Source organism: Budorcas taxicolor, chromosome 13, assembly GCF_023091745.1.
Source record: "Budorcas taxicolor isolate Tak-1 chromosome 13, Takin1.1, whole genome shotgun sequence".
NCBI lineage: Eukaryota > Metazoa > Chordata > Mammalia > Artiodactyla > Bovidae > Budorcas > Budorcas taxicolor.
This window is the reverse complement of record NC_068922.1, coordinates 11,034,460-11,047,293: the sequence shown is the minus strand read 5'-3', so window position 1 is coordinate 11,047,293 and position 12,834 is coordinate 11,034,460. Positions and strand designations below refer to the sequence as shown.

The 12,834-nt window shown below is 38.3% G+C and overlaps 1 protein-coding gene across 1 annotated transcript in view; it reads right to left on the bottom strand.

Annotated features, from left to right (window-relative positions):
- LOC128058639 (ankyrin repeat domain-containing protein 26-like) overlaps window positions 1-12,834 on the bottom strand; it is a 78,735-nt gene that overhangs the window by 25,141 nt on the left and 40,760 nt on the right. Inside the window, 5 exon segments of the mRNA XM_052651132.1 lie at window positions 876-1,088; window positions 1,367-1,400; window positions 3,200-3,370; window positions 4,742-4,893; window positions 8,313-8,392. Coding sequence (XP_052507092.1) covers window positions 876-1,088; window positions 1,367-1,400; window positions 3,200-3,370; window positions 4,742-4,893; window positions 8,313-8,392 — 650 coding nt within the window.

Below are 12,834 nucleotides of genomic sequence, written 5' to 3'. Positions count from 1 at the left end.
AATGACTTCCGATGTGGTCTCTGAACTGCCTATAGTTTCCTCCTTACTTTCAGTGGAAGTGATAAACTAACCTAATCATCGAAGGGAAATCTCTACCAAATGCCAGAATACCTACTGTTAGTAGCAAGAGTTTTTTTTACTTTTTTTTTCCTTGGTGGGAGGGGGACTTTTATAAATTTATTCTAAAGAAACAACTTTTTAAAGTACAAAAGTATTTTTACAACTGATGTCGCAATTTTTACTAATTGAAAAACTGTAAATGATATGAAAAGGCCGTTGATAGGGTACTGGTTAAAAAAATGACAGTGGAGCCAAGAACAGACTCTGATTTAGACGCTGAAGATGATGACGTGCGTGGTGTGACCAACACGCTCAGTCCAGAGCAGGGGGACTTTTGGTCGGGTAATGCCGTCGTCAGTGGAGCACACACGGTCCTGGCCTAAACCACAATCAGGGTCCCAGCTCTGAGAGACAGTCGCAAAAATTTGAGATCAATTCCTATGGAAAATATTAAAGGCCTGTCCTTGGAAGAGGCCATGGTGTGTCCCTCCCTACCTGACTGCGGTAGGCAAATGGATTTGAATTACAAATACTACTTTCCCAAGCTCTTCCTGAGAGCTTTTTGTTGTGGGAGATCTGCTGCTAGGACCTCGGGCATGGGACCTGGTCCTCGTTTGAGAGGGACATTGGGTGGGGGAGTGAATTCCTCTGCTCTGAGATGCCACTCGGGAGCTCTGCAGAATGAAGGACAACCAACTTCAAGAGTGTTTGGTTTCTACCAACTGCTGGAAAAAATCCACGGGGAGCATTCCTGCACCTCTTGAGGACACCAGTTAAACACAGCTGTCCTTGAGGACTCTACTGTGAGGCAGAACCCAGCTGGGAACGCTGGAGCCAGCTCTGAGCTGTTCATGGAGCAGGTGGACGAGGGCTGACAGGCACAGGGGGAGGGGGTCCACGACCCTCAGCCACCTGCCAGATGGCAACGGGGAATTTTTAGAGTAAAGCATATCACCATCCTTGGAAGCAGTTTCAGATGACTGAGTTAAGTCATCAAGGTCATTCATGTAGTTAATTTGTTCTTTGACCTACACATAAATAATACGGGTTCACAATGTCCTTAAAATATGTAGACAATATACCAAGTGTACAAAGGTGATAAATATCTTTATCAAAGCAAAAGCAGAACCTTCTTAAAAGAACAGGTTTTTATCAATAGGATAACTTTATCAACAGAGTTTCTAAATTATGTTTTCAAAGTAAATGTCTCTTCACCAAAGGAAGATTTTCTATTTTGCCACCATTCCTTTTACAAAGTATTTTTTAGAGGATAATATATTTTAAAGTTAATTTTTTTTTACTATACCTTCTTCTTTTCATATGCTGTTTTCCTTGCAGTCCTAAAAAAAAAAATGATTTTTTTCAGACTAAAATTTAATAACTCAAAAATATAAATAATACCTTAACATTTGTTTTTTTATATAATATCTTTGCATTCATAAGTAATTTCTATAAAGGGATGAAACAACAAAAAAGAGTAGCATTAAAGGACAAAGAAAATATATCTGTAATATTAATAAAACATTAAATTTAGATCAAAGGAAAAGGAAAAACCTAACATTACTTGCATTATGTGATAGAAGCAGTATACCAGGGTTTTTTTGCAGTTCTCATTTTTAATAAGAACTAACTTTTATGGCAATAAAACCTATTTTGGAAGTATTCCCTAAATCCTTATAAGAACGAAACCCATTTTTTTATCACCATGATATTAGCTTTTTGAGGGCTTATTATGCAATGGCTATGCATTATTACAAGCATTTGACATGTCTTAAAGGCATTTTAATCCTCATGATCATTCTGGGAGATAGGTAATATATTAGATCCTTTAGTTAGGAAGAAATGGAGCAAAGAAAGGCTGAGGAACTTGCCCAAGACCACCCAGCAGTTCACCAACAGCCCAGAATTCAAACCCAGGAAATCTGGCCTGAACACTGCTGTTCCAAAATATGCTGAGAAAGTGATATTGAAAAGTCTTTTTAAGTAATATGATACCAAATGAATCTATATTATTATTTCATGTCTAGCTATAACTACAAATGATAATTTTGAATCTTAAAACATATTTCTAACGAAACAAAAAGACTTTAGATGTAGGCAATATTTAGATGTAGGAAACTACTTTCAATAAAGATTTGTTTTTTGTAAAGAAATTCATCAATACACATTCATTCAATCATTCTACTGTTTCTTCATGCACCTGACATACACTTACTGAGCACACAATATGTGTTAACGACACTTTTAGTACAGGAAGCATGGTTTTTGTCATTTAGATCTTTATCACCCAAAGTAATAAACTGTAAAAGATTGTTAATTGTTTCTATTGAAAATAAACAAAATCCTCCCCTTTTCCCTGGAAGCTATAAACAACTATAAAGTTAATATGATGTGATGTTTCAGAAAAATCATAGCTACCCATGATGATACTATCAACTAGAATCATCAAGGAATGATTAAATCCTATTCAGTATAACCTAAGTATTTGTAAATTCATGATTATATAATTTTTAAAAATCTATGTATGATAGAATTAACTTAAGTAATCATCTACATATTCATTTACATAAGAATATTATGCTTCAGAGCCAATGAACAAGCCCTTACCAAAAACTACATATGAGCAGAAGTACACAGGTACATAATAATCATGTACAATAATAAGAATGTACAATTAATTTATTGTAATAGTTTACAGATAATGTCATACAATCAATAAGCTTTCTAATTTGGAAATGCAAATAAGATTAAACTCAATAAACACTTCCTCTGCTGGCTCATTTCCAACAGCATACACACTCTACAAACTCCCGTCTTAACATAAAACAAGAAACAAACTCCTTTGAGCTCCACATTCCTCTCCAGTTACCATCCAGGTCTCCATTGCCTCTCCCAGGAAGTACTCCCTACGGAGCTGTTTATGTGTATTCACTACAGTCCAGCTTCCAAGTGGACTATTTACTGAAACGACTTCCTGCCGAAGGCACGGGTCCTCTCCTTAACCCTTCTGCAGTGTTCATCCAGTAGAGTTGAGGACTCTTCTCTTGGCCTGTGTACTATATTATGCTGCTCTATTTCCAGAAGAAGTATTCAGTGCTAATATTTCTTCCCCTAGAAATAAAGAATTTGCCCATGTTACCTGCCATCATCTTGATCCGCTTTCCTTAAAATGCTGTCATCATTCACGTGCAGCAGGCCACCAGTCAGTGAGTCGGTCTTTTCAAATATTGGTGCAATCACACGTTCTTCCTGCGTCCATTTGCCATTGTTCTTTTTCTCTATTTCCTTCCTGGGCACACCACGATCACTACTTTAAAAAGTCCACAAAAAAGCATTGTTTTCAAATAAATCGACTAATAAAGAATAAAAAAACAATTCTTGTAAAATTCCAACTCTTACCCATATTAAGTCATTGATTAATTCACAAAACAGTTATGAAGTACCAACCATATGCAAGAAAACAAGAAAGTGATAAGTGAAATAAGGAAGGCTTTACAGAAGTGAAGAGAGGAGGTCAACAGGAAGAGAAAAGCAAGAAATCATCCTACTGGAGATTAGAATGTGAGTACACAGATCAGACACACAGCATCTAGGTCGTTTCCTAGGAATCTGGAAGGAAAAGTACAAAACACATGGAAGAAAGTAGAGAGATGCATCTGGAAAGACCTTGGGAAGAACCTCAAGGGCTACACTGAAAACCTGGAGTCCACTGGCTAAACACGATGATTCTTAGACATGGGAGCCATAATTAGATTCACACTATATTTTTTGTTTTGCTTTTAAATACATTAATGTTTAATTTAGGAATTTCCCTGGTACTCCAGTGCTTAGGAATCTGCCTGCTAATGCAGGGGGCACAGGTTTGATCCCTGGTCAGCTGAGGAGCAATGAATCCTGTGCTCCACAACCACTGAAGCCAGCACCCCAGAGCCCATGCTCAGCATCAGGAGAAGCCCCCACAATGGGAAGCCCAAGCACTGCGGCTGCAAAGAACCAGTGTAGCCAAAAAAAAAAAAAAAAAAAGACCCTCAAAGAAAAAGCAACACTTCATTTAGGTGATTTTTAAAATGAGATGTGGCACGTCCACCATGAAAGAAGAAATCAAATTTAGGCGGGGCAGGGGGCAGTTTACTTGTAAACCACCCACATGAGTGACGGCAGCATCATGGATGAAAGGCAGGTGCCTCATCAGTTCTGCTGCCACCAACAACAATTCGGCCTCCATCCATGACATACTCAAAGTGGTAGGAGGAGAAAACTGCCAGCCAAGAGTACTCTATCCAGAAAAGGTGTCTTTCAGAAATGAAGGAGAAATAAAAACTGTCCCAGAGAAAGCAAACCTGAGGGAGTTCATCACCACTAGTCCCGCCTCATAAGAAATGCTGAAAGAAGTCCTCAGACTGAAATGAAAGGTTGTTTATTAGTGACATAAAATAAATTTAAATCTACAACACACTGGTTAAGGCAGGTATACAGTCAAATCCAGAATACTCAGATACTGTAACATGGTGGTATGTTAACCAAGTAACTCTAGTATTAAGGCTAAAGGACAAGAGTATTAAAAATAACTATATCCCTAGTAAAATATGAAATTCGTAAATCACAAACATTAGCTCAAGTTAGAAATGATTTTACAGGAAAATAACAAATGACCTACTGTTAAATATTAATATAGGCTTACCTATCAGAACCTTTACTCTCCATAGCAGAAAACGCCTGCTTGTTATTTCCTCCACTCTTTCTCTGCTGAATCAATCGACTCTCAGCAGCAGCATTGCATACGTTGTCTGATACTTTTACTTCACTACTTCTGTGCTTCTTTTCTCCTTCAACCTTTAATGAAAGTTTGACACTGAGAATAATTGCTAGGACTTAATTCTAGAGACTCTGTTTTCAATTTATTATTTGACTCAGCATTTGCCCTGATTTTAAGTGATAAAAATATATTTGTGCTTACATTAATTTTATCACTTATAAGTCACTGAAATTTTTGTAAAATGTGCTTCTTTCTGAGGGAAAGAAACAAAATTCCCAAAATTTCAAGAAAGGCTTTCTTCATAAGATGCAATTATTCACATCCAGTCTTCCCCATCTGACTGGCAGAGATAGAGAAATAAAAACACACAACATCTGGCCTCTTCGGTCTTTACCACCTGGATTTTCCATTAAACAGTCAGATGGAGAGGATATGACACCTTGGTGCCTCAGAGACAGAAAGGAAACTCTCTTCTTTCTGCACTAAAGCTATTCTTTCCCCACTGCCTTTTCCAATTCTTTTTTCATTTGGATCCAGGAGATAGCAAAAACCTGATGGTGTTCACTGAAATATACGAACCAAAGTTTACCAAAACACAGGAGCAGAGTGAAACTGAAGAGGTGTTAGTTAGTGTGGAATTCTGGAATATAAGTCATGCTTCCCAATTCCACATTCAATAACCGTCAAATTTATAGCTAGAGGGTATAGAAATAACTATCTACCTTTGCCCCACTATTTACCAATAACAGCTTTAAAATAAAAACAGGTTAAATGATTTGTTCAAAGCCCCTAAAGTGGCCTTCCCTAACATTTTATGGCACCAAAAGAGATGATACAATTCTGTAATCTTGAATCTGATAAAATTACCAAATGAATTCCTCAAATGAATCAGGTAAGTTAAAAGCGTGGCTTCGGCAAAGTAATTTATTTCATTAGTTCGGGTAGAGTTCATTCTCCTTTTTCTTTAAAGGAGAATAGCTACATTTTTTTTCTTTTTTTGTACACAAAAGAGCAAGCAAGTTTAAAAACCTACTACTGAAGAAAGAAAAATCTCACAGCATCTCAAACCTCAGTTCTTTCCTTTGGAGATAAACAGTTGATTTTTGTTTTTCTTTTTTTGCTGAGGGTTTATACTACCTATGGGCTTCCCTGGTGGCTCAGATGTTAAAGAATCTGCTTTCAATGCAGGAGACCTGGCTTCGATCCCTGGGTTGGGAAGATCCCGTGGAGAAGGGTACGGCTATCCACTCCAATGATATTCTGGCCTGAAGAAATCCATGGACAGGGGAGCCTGGCCAGCTACAGTCCATGGGGTTGCAAAGAGTCAGACACGACTGAACAACTCTCTCACACACATATACTACCTATACACACATGCCAAAACTTACTACATTTTAGTAAACAACATAGTGAAGAGGTCTCTCTCAAAAGAGACATCTGAAAGTGGTGATTAAGGCATATGTGGGAGTGCATGTATTTGTTATTAAAAACATCCTGGCCATGTTGTATATCTAAGTGCCCAGGGACTGAGGAAAGCAGAGAAGATCACACATACTCAAACACAATGAAGAGATTAGAGGGAATACGTGTTTATGTCCCTTCTCTCAGCTTCTGCTTTCTTCCCATTCTGTGGAAATGCAACTTATATTTAATCCAACAAAGTTAAAAAAAAACAACACTGCAAAACCCTAGTTGATCATACTCCTTAAACACTTTCCTTGGTGCTTATTCTGGCTCAGATGGTTACATAATATGTAGCTAAATGAGTTTCCCAGTCCATATGAAAGACTGACATAAACAGAATTAGATTGATTGAAGGACAAAAGCCATGAAAACACTTTCCTGAATTCCTATTATTTGGATGGCAGAAATAATCTATTTCTACACAATTACCTATTTAGATGACCCCACTTTATTCATAAGTAGAAATCAAAATGGACCAGATCATCCAGAAAGGGAAAAACCAAAGCGAGAGCAAATGAACCTCTACCTCTTTTGGAAGCTGAACGTTCTCTTTTTCCAAAGCTAACAACACTACTTGTAACATGTCTACTGCCTTCTTAAACCTCTGCATATCCTTCTGTAATTCTTCATTTAGATATGCTTTGGATGCTCTGTGACTATTCGGTGGAGAAGAATTCCCATTTTCTAAATTGGGTTCCACGCTTTCATCATCACTAGCCCTGCAATTATCCGCATGCAGTGGCTTCTGGAACCAGTCCTGTATTGGTTTGCCTTTCTGATCAGTATTTTTAACGACAGCAGGAGTACCGTGACTTTTTATTTGAATTACGTGTTTCATCTTACCGGAGCAGACAAGCCACAGACTCGACTGACATGTCTGTCCGATGTCTAATTTCCAACTAGTGGGATTTTGCCTCATATTGTCTGACATTTGCATATCAAACTCTTGGTCTTCTTTCACTTCAAATGTAGCTACCTGGTCCCCTACTTTTTTAATTTTCTGCATCATTATAAAAACTCTCCTCATTTTTGGTAAACACATGTTCAATATCTAGTTTATCACTTTCAAGGTCTATTTCTTTTCACTGAAACAAAGCTTTGAAGATGACTGACAAGCATATCCCGGGGATCTATAGTTTATTTGATGAAAAAACATTTTCGAAACTGGGTTCTTTTTGTTCAGGACATGCTTGGAATACTAGATTCTTTACTGTCTGAGCGACCAGGGAAGCCCAACAATACTGGAGTGGGTACCCTATCCCTTCTCCAGGGAAATTTCCCAACCCAGGAATTGAACTGGGGTCTCCTGCATTGCTGGCAGATTCTTTACCAGCTGAGCTACCCAGGAAGCCCCTACATTCAGTTATATTATGTTCTAATATCCACCAAAGAAAGTGGATAAAGCATTTTTAGTAATATCTACTGATTTCCCACCCTGAAATGAAATACATTAGAACGTTACTATTTGTACCCTGAAAACAAAGGTGCAATCTAGAAGGTTCGAGTCTCTTAATAGGCAACTAGGGTTGATTCTGTGACCCCACTCTCTCCCTGAATGTTCATCTCTAGTCAATTGTACCGAGATCACAGGCAGAATGAATCTTTCATCTTGGCATCAGTGGCTGGCGATTTTAACGGAAAAGCTTGAGCCGCTGGGAATGATTTCTCTTTACATATATCTAGGTCAGGGGCTGTCATATTGTTCATAATTTCAACTGCGTAATCTTATGATTCAGTATTTGATATCACCTTCTTAATCATGTAATGAAGTTATAAAAATGGAAGAAGTAAACAAGTCAGGAAAATTTTTTCCCTCAATTCCAAAAACTATAAATTATAATAGATTCTAACAGTATTTTAAGTTGTATAATTAAAGTGCTATAAAAACTATTAAATTATTATCTATCAATTCTAAAAGGGTAATTTTGAAAGGCAATTTTATTTGTTATGGACTCTGTCACACACTGTATTGTGTTGCTAAAGCATAGAAAATGGTATTAAACCAGAAATTTAAATTCATAGTTTTACTTACCTGTAAACGGTTATTTTCATCTCCATCAGGTTTTTCTTGTTCTTCCTCCAATATCACTTCCAAGTCTAGTTCTGACAAATCTGCATGTTTGGTTAAAATTATTTAGAATATTTAGATAAAAGACAAAATCTTTATTTAAAACACAGATTTAAAGCATTGTGTCAAATGACAGCTTAAGTCAATATTTGTCTTCAGATGAATATTTACTTCTTTAAGAAATACTTCCAATGATCAAAAACTTCAACAAACCATTTGGGAAATACTAGATGTCACCAGGATACAGGCACACAAACACCTCAAAGATTCATTAATGAATTCACCCAAGCATCAGGGAAAAAAACAATCAGAAACTAAACAAAATTTCAAAATACAGGACAGACATATAAAGTCACAGTATAGTCTCTTCTCTACTTCATCACAGAACGTTTTTAACAACACTCCAAGCTTCAACTGCAGTATTATTCTTAGTTTACAAAATTGCTCTTACTTTTTATGCTTTTATCAATTCCTTCATCTGAAATGCTTCCCTGTACTCTTCTGACAAATTACTTTTCATTTTTTAAGACTCAACCTGCTTTGTGAAGTTGCCCTTGATTACAGCTCTCTTTCCCCTGATAAAGAGGTATCCCTTTCCTTGTAGCTACCTTAGTACTTCGTAGATTTTTCTAGTGTACCTTTCTAGACTTCTTAGATATAGATCTGAACTGTAAATTATTTCTTCACATGTCTGTTCTCTTGGCTTCTAGACTGCAGAGGACAAGCTGTTAAAAATCACCTTAGTATAAACATTCTTTATTTTTTTTTCAATAATTACTTGTCTGCCTAGGTCTCACAAAGAGTCCCAGAGTTCTAAATATAATCCTGCTACCCACCCTCAGATGTATGCTAAATACTAGCCTAAACAAACTTGCTTCTTCCAAATTCTATTATTTATTATATTACTATGGTCAGAGGGAGAATGCAAGCACCTTGCTAAGAGATATTGTTTGGCTGCAGGTTGCATAAAAGGAGTCAGCACAAGGTAGATTTTGCCACAAAATCTAATCTGGAACCGTCAGAAGGACGGTAAGGCCATGCCCAGGTGGCACATGGCTGAGTGCCCTGGGCTTCTGCATTACCTTCTTTGCTTCCTCTGTTTCCTGGCAGCGGGGACTGGCACGGGTGATGGGGCATGGAATTCCCTACCAGAAACACCGCTGCGTTTTTCATCTTTTCTTTATCTGTTATGGTCTTCTGTCCGAGTGCTGATGCATTTTTGGTCACTGATTGGGACACCAACGGACGCTGATCATCAACTTTCAAATGCCCGGCTCTTTGACAAGTCTCACCACTGAGGCTCAAACTAGTCAAATCCCAATCTGAAAAATCTGAAAACAAAGTCTCCATTTATCAGGATCTGAGTAAGAATACAACTCTGACTACCTCGTACAAAGTCTTTCTTCAGAGAATCAGTTCCACGTCCTCCTTCCCCTCAAACTCACTACTCCTTCAGAGGTTACTCTATCTTACATGTCACTGTCATTCATAAAGAGATGTTAACTAGCATGTCTCATTTCTTCTACTTTTTATTTTCTAGTATTACTTGGATTCAATTTTTATTACCTTCTTTGCTTCCTCTGTTTCCTGGCAGCAGGGACTGGCATGGGTGATGGGACATGGAATTCCCTACCAGAAACACCGCTGCATTTTTCATCTTTTCTTTATCTGTTACGGTCTTCTGTCCAAGTTCTGTGGGTGCTGATTGATTTTTGGTCACTGATTGGGACACCAACGGACGCTGATCATCAACTTTCAAATGCCCGGCTTTTTGACAAGTCTCACCACTGAGGCTCAAACTAGTCAAATCCCAATCTGAAAAATGTGAAAACAAAGTCTCAATTTATCAGGATCTGAATAAAAATACAACTCTGACTACCTGTATTTAATAAGAACTGTATTATTTTCCTTCAACATACAAATATTTTATTAACAAAATTTATCTCTAATTTATTCTACATTTAATTTTGCATGATAATATTGTGTGTTCTAGAGACCATGGTTTTAAAAACATTTTTAATGAGTGGTACTACTTTAATTAATGGTAGAAACCTAGACAACATATTAAAAAGCAAAGACATCACTTTGCTGACAAAGGTCCGTACAGGCAAAGCTCTGGTTTTTTCAGTAGTCACATGTGAGAGTTGGACCACAAAGAAGACTGAGCACCAAAGAATTGATGCTTTCAAATTGTGGTGCTGGAGAGACTCTTGAGAGTCCTCTGGACAGCAAAGAGATCAAACCAGTCAATCCTAAATGCTGAAGCTGAAGCTTCAATACTTGGCGCACCTGATGCGAACAGCTGGCTCACTGGAAAAGCACCTGATGCCAGGAAAGACTGAGGGCAGGATGAGAAGGGGAGGGCAAGAAGAGAAGGGGGCAGCAGAGGATGAGATGGTTGGACAGCATCGCTGATTTAATGGACATGAACTTGGGTGAACTCTGGGAGATGGTGAGGAACAGAGAGGCCTGGCTGCAGTCCACGGGGTCACAGAGTCGGGCACGACTTAGCGACTAAATACCACCACCATCAACAACTACTTTAATTTCAATGAGACAGTCTTTCCTCAATGTAGAAATGTCGTCAGAACTCAGTTGTAAAGCCTTGGATAAACGTCATAACCTGGAGAAGGAAATGGCAATCCACTCCAGTATTCTTGCCTCTTGCCTGGAAAATCTCTTGGACAGAGGATCCTGGTGGGCTACAGTCCATGAGGTCGCAGTGGTTGAACACAAGACTAAACAAAAATATCATAAACTTCTATAAGAAATGATAGCCTGGTGTGTGACTAATTGTTTCCATGTGAAAATAGGTAAGTCTAGGACCACACTGGATCCAAAGAGCACAGAGGGCCATGAGACAGGAGTGAATACACCACAAAAAACAAAAATGGTCAGATCTAAATTTCTTAAGAGAAGTCAAAAAAAAAAAGCAAGAAATGTAAAAGTGAAACTTATAACCCTGTGTCAACAGAAGGGCCCTTTTATCATTTTATATCCAACCACTTCAATGGTTTAAAACAGTGGTTCTCAAGTGTCCCCTCAGAATCACTGAAGTCCAGAGACCCATCGGGTCAGGAGGTCCAAGAGGTCAGAACTATTTTCACAACAACACTAAACATTACTTCCATTCTCATTCTATTCTGAGGGCACAGTGGAGTTCTTCAGAGACACAATATGTGATATCATAACATTAAGGACTAATGGAATTAGCAACTATGATTGTGTGTGCTTGTATTTTAAGTTTTTCAGTTTTATTTTCCAATATAGTGAACAACAATAGACTTAAACAAAGTTTCTTGGAATTTTCAATAATTTTAAGAAGTATAAAATGAACCTAAAGCCAAAAACTTTCAGAATCACCGTTTTAAAAGATTATGTCTATCGAATCGAAGGTATGATTACTTCCCCTACTTCTAATAATCAAAGACACCACAGACACACACACACACACACACACATACACACAGTCTGCTAATCAAAACATCTGATCGGCCTTCATTCATCTGTGTAACAACACTAAAATGAAATAATTATAAGCTGAAATACAGCTGACATATTAGCAAGTGAAGCTTTACTCTAGGTAAAGGTCAGAGTTCAAATAAGCATTTTTGGACACTGGAAAAATCTTCAGTTCAGTTCAGTTCAGTTGCCCAGTCCTGTCCGACTCTTTGCAACCCCATGAATCACAGCACGCCAGGCCTCCCTGTCCATCATCAACTCCCGGAGTTCACTCAGACTCATGTCCATCGAGCCAGTGATGCCATCCAGCCATCTCATCCTCTGTCGTCCCCTTCTCCTCCTGCCCCCAATCCCTTCCAGCATCAGGGTCTTTTCCAATGAGTCAACTCTTCGCATGAGGTGGCCAAAGTACTGGAGTTTCAGCTTTAGCATCATTCCTTCCAATGAACACCCAGGCCTGATCTCCTTTAGAATGGACTGGTTGGATCTCCTTGCAGTCCAAGGGACTCTCAAGAGTCTTCTCCAACACCACAGTTCAAAAGCATCATTTTGTCAGCACTCAGCCTTTTTCACAGTCCAACTCTCACATCCATACATGACCACAGGAAAAACCATAGCCTTGACTAGATGAAGCAATGTCTCTGCTTTTCAATATGCTATCTAGGCTGGTCATAACTTTTCTTCCAAGGAGTAAGCGTCTTTTAATTTCATGGCTGCAGTCCCCATCTGCAGTGATTTTGGAGCCCCCAAAAATAAAGTCTGACACTGTTTCCACTGTTGTCCCATCTATCTCCCATGAAGTGATGGGACCAGATGCCATGATCTTCGTTTTCTGAATGTTGAGCTTTAAGCCAACTTTTTCACTTTCCACTTTCAGTTTCATCAAGAGGCTTTTTAGTTCCTCTACTTTCTGCCATAATGGTGGTGTCATCTGCATATCTGAGGTTATTGATATTTCTCCTGGCAATCTTGATTCTAGCTTGTGCTTCTTCCAGCCCAGCATTTCTCATGATGTACTCTGCAT